Below are 8,601 nucleotides of genomic sequence, written 5' to 3' on the forward strand. Positions count from 1 at the left end.
AAAAAAGTAATCAGATTACAGTAACACGTTACAAGTAACGCGTTACTGCCCATCTCTGCACACAGAATTTATAACTCAATTCCGTGTATATCGACTTTGCTTGGCCCGAAATCAAAGTGATGATAATAAAATGTAGAATCTCTAAAGTTAAATGTCCCTGCTGATTTGGGATCTTGTCTTGGTGGAGATGCCAGGCAAAATGCAATTCAGTAATGAAAATTTTTTTTTAAAGGGGTAAAAAGAAAATCAAGCAAAAACTTAAATGAATCTAAAATCTTTGTGTAGCTGAGACATGGCTTGATTATTCTACAACTCTTAATTTGTTGTTTAAATATTTTGCCCAGCAAAATTGTCACTTAACTGTATATAAACAGAGATGAAATGGCGCAGCCACTACGCCTTGCTGCCATTTTTTTTTTACGGCAATGGAAAATGTTCCCGTGGCTCCCAAAGCCCATTAACTTGTAAACCACAAATATAAAATTGACTCCTTTTTAAAAATCCAGTGGTATTTAGTTTGAATGAATATCCAATCTCTAGGCTAATATATGAAACAGTAGTACATTGGTGCACAACCAATAATTCACACAATACTCCTAAGTTACTTAAGTAAATTCTACAAAGAGTATTTCTTCACCAATTTACTTCATAAATTGCCTTTTAAAGGAAACCTGGAGTCAGATGTTGCACAGTTGTAATGGATCTATGATGAGAAATCACACCACCGCTATGCTTTTTAAAATGTCAGTTTCTGTTTTGGTCACGTTTTCTCTACTTTTGCTCCAGACCTTCATTTCAAAATACCTCTCTTTTCTTCTCCTGTTGTTAGTTGGTTTGAAAATACAGGATTTTGCAAACATCAAACACATCTGAAAGCCTCACTGTTGCTGTTTTTACCTAAAGTTGAATACCTCATAAATGTGACATTATCTAGTTATGTAATTGCTAAATACCAGGAATCAAACTTGTCAGTGGTCATGCGACATTAGGAGTAAACCTTAAAACATCTTAGATGTGAGTTGTAAGTAATTCCTGTGCGTTTCTTCTAACTTATTATTTTAAAAAAGTACACATAATTGTAGATCATAGATCTCTCCACTACAGGTGGCTGCATTTGTAAAACATTACAGAAAAGATCCTGTCATGTCAAACCTACAAGACTAATTAACCTTAAATTAAGTTTGTTTTCATCATCGTAGTTCCAGCCGCCTGCCAAGGAAATGTGTTCTGCCTGTTTGACACCAGTCTACCCAATGGAGAAAATGGTGGCTAATAAACTCATTCTGCACTACAACTGTTTCTGCTGTAAACACTGTAAGAAGAAGCTCAGGTGAGATGTTAGAACAAAATTATAGAAATTGGAATATTTATCATATAGAACCCAATCAAAACTACCAAGATGAAAAGATTTAGTATTTGCATTAATAAATGAAACACATACATGAAATAAATCCTCAATATCAATGAATAAATCATTCACACAAGCTGATCTAGCACAACAAATCAATAATGTGAGAGAAACAAAATTAGATCTGATTTTATATTTGGGCTTTTTCATTTCATTGCAGCACACACAACTATTCTTCTCTTTATGGCGAATTCTACTGCATTTCTCACTACAATCAGCTTTTTAAAAGAAAAGGAAATTATGACGAGGGCTTCGGTCACAAGCAACACAAAGACCGCTGGCTTGATAAAAATAAAGGGACAGATGAGCCAGATGCTAAGCCCACTCCCAAAATGTCAAAGAACAAGTTAAACATTTCTAATGGCTGCAGAGAGGCTTCTGCTGAAGCGTTTGCCACAAAGTCATCCCTGAGAGCGTCGGGAGATAAAAGTGTTGCTGATGTTAAAGGTAAACTAAAAATGAGCTGGCCACCAGAGAAGAAGAATTCTCCGCAGCGAACATATGAACCAGCTCTGAAAAATAAAATCTCTGACATCAGCAGAGCAGGTGCAGTTAGCATGAGCTTTTCAGAGCATTGGAAAAGCGACAGGCTCAGTAACAGAGAAGGAATGAGAGATAAGAGGGGGAAGGAACAGTCTACAACAGCAAGCTTTATCTCAGCTGAGAAGTTTCCCTCAGAGAAAACAAAACCAGTCAGTCCTGTCCAAACGAGAATTTCTGACACGAATCAAAAAACAGTTCACACAAATGTGGCCCCCACCTCAAAAGCAAACCACAGCCCAGTGGCCAACAGGCTGGACACTTCTCCAAATAAAGCTCGGAAATCCGTAAGGTTTGCCCCAAATATTGATGTCGCTCGATACGACCGATCCTCTCAGCTGAGCTCAGGTACAGAAAATGAAATGGTCGCAGATCAGTCTGAACAAATAAATAAAACCAATGATGGAACAGACGTGAGGGAAAACACTATACTCGATGATTTGGCATCTGAATCCAGCGAAGAAAATAGAAAGAGTGAGATGTACCTTGAAATCCCTGAATATAAGCACCGTGAAGAAACAGCCAATATGTCAAACCAAGAGCATGATGCGAACGTAGGGAACAGTTTCAAAACTCCGCAGAATGATATTGCAACTCTGAACGGGGATGTGAAGAAGATTAATGACTCACTCATCACCCAAAGTCTTACTGAAGCTTTCACTTCAACTCAAGACATCATGACACAAAAAGAGCCTTCTGAGAAACTGGATGTCAGTCCAGGGAACCCTGTTAGCGAGCATGAATCAGAAAATGCTGACACAGCACAAAGTCCTGCAGGACCCGTGAATGGAGAGGAAGTCAGTCTTGAAAAAAGTAAAAATCAGCCTGAAAAGGTTCATGAAGAAGGTGGTGATCAGAAGAAGCCTGTTGGGAGAACAAATTCTCTGAAAGGCTCTGACAAACAGGCTGAAAAGGCCAAAGGCAAACTGGGATCCTGGTCCAAAGGAAAGAGCCCCTTGTCAAAACTCTTCACATCGAGTGGAAATGACAAAACAAACAAAGCAGAACAAAAGGATGCCAGGAAAGCAGATGTCAAACCTAGCAGTGGACTCTTAGGAAGGCTACTTCAGTCATCCGCAGAGAAGGCTGAGGACATCACAAAATCAGCTGCTCAGGACAAGCGAAGGGATGAAACTCATGTTGATGACAAAAAAACAGAGAATGAAAAAGGCTCTGTTACAAAAGATGCACAAAAAGAAGAAGACCCATCTAAAGTCCCTCCTCAAGAACAAGCGCTTCAGAGCGACATCACGGACAAGTTACAGTCCGCCAAGCCTGATGCACATAATAATGACTGTAGATCTTCAGAACCTTCCGGCCTGTCCATGATAAGTAGTGAGACAGGTGATGATTTAACATCCATAGCGCAAACGGATGCAATTCTAACTGGTGATCAAGAATCTCATTCACAGAGCAGTGAGGCTACAAACCTGCCCGTCTCTGATCTGGAAATAGAGTCTAAAGATCTTGACCCTGCGGCACAATTACTGAGCACACCGCATGGGCAATCAAACAGTGAGTTAATACCTGAGAAAGGTGATGATGCATTAAATGACGTTTTTGGAGATAGTGTCACGTCACCCTTTGCTGACCCACTGGCCACAGAGATAAAAACAGATGAATCTGCCCAACAGCTGAACAAACATGACCCACCGGTTGAAGGAGAAGGGAGCTTGAGCCGTGGAATGCTTTTTGATCTCATCCACAACAGTGCACAAGATTCCTCTGATTTCTTTGGTCTGCCTGACACCCCCAGCACATTTTCAACTTCTATGACTGACACAGCTTTGCTTGAACCTGCTTCTACTCAAAGCTCCAGCCTGGTTGACTCTGGACCAATATCATCTGAAAATGAAGCAATTATTGGCATGTCAGATCAACTCACCATCCCTGACTCAACACCTATAAGCCAAGATGTTAGTCAACCCTTGGATCCTTTTGGCAGTGAGAAGCAGACAAGTGAACAGGACTTTGACATATTCAGCTCTAATGATGATCTCTTCAATCAGCCTCCTCCGGTTAATGTGCTCGATCATGGAGGAACTGCTTTCCCTGATGACATCTTTGGAAGCAGCAATGTCTCAAACAGTGCAGATGTGTTCACAGGTCTACCAAGCGGTCAGGCTGCTCAGAGTTCACTGAATGATTTGCTCGGCTCTGAAGCATCCTCTGTTGTTGCACCTTCAGCTCAGATGGACCTTTTTGCTGATGACATTTTTGGATCAGAAGCACAACTACTGCCAGTGTCTGAGCCAGGTGGTGCAAATGTATTAGCTGATAGCTTGTTAGCATCTGAAGAAAACAATACTGAGCAAAAATCAGAGAACAGTAGCTGGATGGATGATTTGTTGGGTTAAAGAGATGAGTGTTATAGTAACTCCAGCTCAGCCTACCTTTGCATATGTGGACGTCTTACTTTGTCTCTCTTCAGCATTGGGTGCCACCCTTTAATGGAGCTGGTTGTACTTGGCATTCAGGCCAGAACAATTAAGCTCAGGGAGAGGAGGGTGTTCAGATCGGTTAACCTGTTTCAACTTATTCTTTTGTTGAGTGATTTTAATTTGCTCTTACGACTGCCACCGCTACTACTAATAGAAATAAAATAAACACTTTTTCACACACATGTATATAATTAAGCATTTGACGTTTAAAAAAAAAGTATAACTGATTATGTTTAAATTCAAATTACATTTTATTCAGAAAACTGCATCAAATATTGTAAAAGTTAAAACTTTATGGTAAATAGCACATCTTCACATTACATCTGCAAAATGCATGCATTTTATTACATTTTACAAGGGCAAAAACTACATTCAATGAATAAATTGATGTGCAGTGACATGTTTTATTAATAAATACTGTATGAAAAGTAAAATATAACATTTAAAGAAGACTGTAGATGAGATTTTCTGTTGTCTGTAGTGAGTGTTGTCAATATGCTAATGTGAAAATTTAATTATGAATTATTAAAATTAATAAAACAACCTTTTTAATGTTTTCTCAGGATGACACTTAAATACAATGTGATTCATTAATAAATGTAAATAACCTAAAAATGTTTTCTTGAGCTGTGTCTTGGGTCTCTTTCTGCTTTATGTGTTCTACACTCACAACCACTTCACTGGGTACACCTGTTGAGCTCCTCATTATCTGATAAGCCAATCACATGACAAAAACTCAATGCATTTAGTCACATAGGCTGAGACGTCCTGCTGAAGTTCAAACTGAGAATCAGGATGGGAAACCTTTGAGTGATTTTACACACAACACGGTTGTTGGCGCCAGACAGTTTTCTGTGTATTTCAAACTGCTACAAAATCATCTCATGGATTTACAGAAAACGGTCTGACAGAGAGAGTTTTCATTTCTGCTGTGACTGGGTCAGAGCTTGGTGTAAACAGCATGAAAGCATGGATCCATCCTGCCTTCCAGCAACAGTTCAAGCTGCTGGTGTTAAAATCGCGCCCCTTAGTAACACCTGAGCATTGTTGAAATCCCGCAGCCTAACCGTGTATGGAACATTGTCCATGCCCATCCCTTTATGATCGCAATATGATAATAAAGGGCGTCAAGGGTGGAGAGCTATAAATACAGCTCTTGCCCTTCATGCTTGACGGTGGGAACAAACACTCCGATGGTGCTTGGAATTCTATATCATCGATTAAAAAACTAAGATAGTCAAATTGATGATTTGAGAAAGTGTCCTTGTTCAAATGACACATTGTTCTGAACCTAAAGTTCTATGCAAATGTAACATTTCTGTAAAAACTGGCACCTCCATAGAGCGGCTCTTAAAATAATTTATCTGAAAATCAAATCTTTTGGAAAGCTACGAGAACGTGTGTCTTTTCCCGATACCAACTTCTGCATAGTTCTCCTTGCTTTCATATTTTCAAATATCTGCAATTACCCAACCAGGTACTCCGTTTTCCCTATTTGAAGATTTTGATTTTACAGATTTTTACTTTGGATGAAATAATGCACTCACTGAAATATATTGTGACTCCATAACAGGCATCTGTTTCACGCATTCTGTTCAATGACTAACCATTAATGAATGAAACTTTATAAGTTATAAAACATGAATCTTTAGCTAAAATGGCAGTTTTTGTAATGAATCCCTTAATGCTGACAGTTTTATGTCTGACCAGTACAGCTCTGTTCCTAAACAGACTGCTGAGGGTCAGCTTTGCAGAGTGTAGCTGCTCCCCTACTCACTTGAACACTGCGGTCCTGTTGTGAGCTGATTTTTTTCTTGATCCTAACAAAACAAAGAATTTCCAGAGTAGCAGACATGAAGCAACGTGAAACTTTATTGAAAACTCTTTGTTTTTGTTTGCTTTTTGATACAGAGAAAAAATAAAGAGAAGGGGTGATAGGAGTCTTAAAGACAATCAGTCAGTTGCTGGGAGACTGACGCAGAAACAGAAACAGCACAGAGCTTTGAAGAGTTTTTGGAGGAAACCTTTTTCTTTCTTCTTGGTTTTAAGGTCTTCAAAGCTCTCTGCAGTATTGGTAACTGGTATAAGTGGTTCACACATGGATGATGTTTCTGAAGGGTGTTCCTCACTGGCTTGAACCTCAGACAAAAATGGAGATTCAGCAGAGGCTGATAGAGAACCTGGTGTTACCATGTCATCGATAATTTCTGGACTTGTTGATTCTTCCTCAGTTCCAGTAATGTTTAAGTCGTACTGATCTCTTGTTGGGCATTGAGCAGCTTGTGTGTGATGAACTGGCTCGTTGGGGATCTGGGGCTGCAAGATCTTACAAATGTGGTTTGTTGCTACACCAGCGATTGTAGTGAGCAGGGTAGTGTGGTTTGCAGTGTTGCTGAGCACAGTGTCGTCTGGGTGTTTCTCTCTAATTTCTGCCAAGATGGTTTGGACCATGTCATCTCGCATGGAGCGGGAGAAGATGGCCTTGCTTTCCTTTGCTCTGGGAGTGTTGGAGAGTTGATCCAGAGTGGCTTTTGTAACACAGGTGGAGAGCTCGCTCAGACTCTGAGATGCCAGGTTCAAAAGGGGGTAAGGAGGATGCTCCCAGAAGCCTTGCAGGACTCTGGGAACTACCTCTATCCCTACTTCTTGGGGGCTTAGCAGTCTGGAGGTCTGTGTTTCCTGCAGCTTCTCTTTAAGGATCTCAAGGTATTTGTTGAACATGCTGAGGAGTTTAGGCGTTCTGTAGATTAAAGTTATAAGTATTCAGATATATTGAGACACTGTAGCTGAATTTTCCATAACTGTATGTCAAATGGGACTCACTGAAATTTGGGAGGTATGGCCTCTGGATATTTGAGGAGCAGCCGAGCCTGCAGCTCAATGTCCTTCATTTTATTAATAATGTTCACTGCCCACACCTGAAACAAATCAAAACAAAACAAAACAAAAGAAGAAAAACATTTATAAAGTGCATTTCTGTTGTTAATGAAAATTCTTTTTAAAAATCTACAAATTACTATAAGGTCCATCAGTTTTCTTGTCTTACCAGTTTCAGAAGACCTTTGGTTTCATTTTCTTCCAATTTCTCAATGTCAAACTCCCAAAGTCTTAAAATGGACACAAAGCAGGTTTTATCTCAGCATCATCACAAACAGACGTTCATCTATGGTCTGTTGGTGTCACAGTAACTCACCGCTCTCTCAGTGTTTTTTTGTTCTCCTCCATTAAAAGGTTGATCATATCTTCAGCAGTTATATGAGGTGGTATCTGATTTTCCTGCTGAAGTCCAAGGAATGCCATCATCACTGCAATCTAAAAATAAAGAGACATTTAATCATGAGCACTAAAAATAAATCAAAATTTACCAGATATTTTACGCCAGTTGGTTCTTACCTGAGTCTTGTAGCTTTGAGGGTGCCAGCAGGTCTTTAAAGCTGTGTTGTACTCAGGTGTGTCAAACAACACCTGTCAAAGAAACAAGAAGTTACTCATTATTAGTTAACTTGATTCATTGTATTTTTTTAAAAATACACCAAATTCTTCATACTGTTCAAATGCAGTAAAATTAAAGACTCTCACATACCCCAGTAGGTTTGTAGACTCCAATACTTTCCTCCATTAAAATGTTGTTGCTGCGTATAGCAAAAATGGTCAAATACAATGTGAGCACTTAGCTAAAAGGTCAAGATGAAAATGGTTGTTTCTCCTGCACAAATGAAGTTTGTTATGATTGAAGCAGAATTCTAGAACTGTCTTAACATCGCAGCAGGTCACTATGGTGACACCATGCAACTTTCATGTTGTTAAGTACTATCATATTTGTGTTTATTTTACTACACTTTGTTTTCTGAATAAATAAAGTGTAGGCTATAGCTATCCTTAAGTTGCTGCAGTGAAAAGATGCATGCAAGTCGTCATTCAGAAAAAAAGGAAGGAAAAACAAAACAAACAACCTCTCCATTTTCTCATTGTAGATGTCAACTTATAAGGTTTCTTTAAAACACTGGGTTATGAGTTGTGGAGAGGAATGATGCATGCATTTGAAGCGTGACAGCACCGGCCCTTTAAACAGCCAAGAAGGAGAGATCTCTGTGTGTTCTGTAGTGGGATTCTAGGATACTAAAATACGAATTACCAGGTAAATTATACCATTTTTGATACCACTGGAAAAAGTTTTACCCCATCCCACAACAACAAAAGTTATGGTGAAGA

General features: G+C 39.3%; 2 protein-coding genes across 2 annotated transcripts; one reads left to right on the forward strand and one right to left on the reverse strand.

The window, feature by feature from the left end:
- The first annotated feature begins 1,027 nt into the window (after nt 1-1,027).
- Nucleotides 1,028-4,399, forward strand: LOC102209002 (FK506-binding protein 5-like). The gene is made up of 3 exons (XM_005740279.2): nt 1,028-1,330; nt 1,569-4,204; nt 4,380-4,399. The coding sequence occupies exons 1-3, from the start codon at nt 1,221-1,223 to the stop codon at nt 4,397-4,399; spliced, it is 2,766 nt and encodes a 921-aa protein (XP_005740336.2). The 5' UTR covers nt 1,028-1,220.
- Nucleotides 4,400-6,252: 1,853 nt separating this feature from the next.
- On the reverse strand, nt 6,253-8,108 carry LOC102210549 (uncharacterized). The gene is made up of 6 exons (XM_005740190.2): nt 7,973-8,108; nt 7,783-7,854; nt 7,583-7,701; nt 7,436-7,496; nt 7,213-7,307; nt 6,253-7,129 (listed from the first exon to the last, which is right to left on the reverse strand). Exons 1-6 carry the CDS (start codon nt 8,006-8,008, stop codon nt 6,343-6,345), a joined length of 1,170 nt encoding a protein of 389 aa, XP_005740247.1. The 5' UTR covers nt 8,009-8,108; the 3' UTR covers nt 6,253-6,342.
- Between the last annotated feature and the right edge of the window lie 493 nt (nt 8,109-8,601).

The sequence above is a fragment of the Pundamilia nyererei genome, unplaced genomic scaffold, assembly GCF_000239375.1.
Source record: "Pundamilia nyererei isolate P.nyererei 1_Seehausen unplaced genomic scaffold, PunNye1.0 scaffold00098, whole genome shotgun sequence".
NCBI lineage: Eukaryota > Metazoa > Chordata > Actinopteri > Cichliformes > Cichlidae > Pundamilia > Pundamilia nyererei.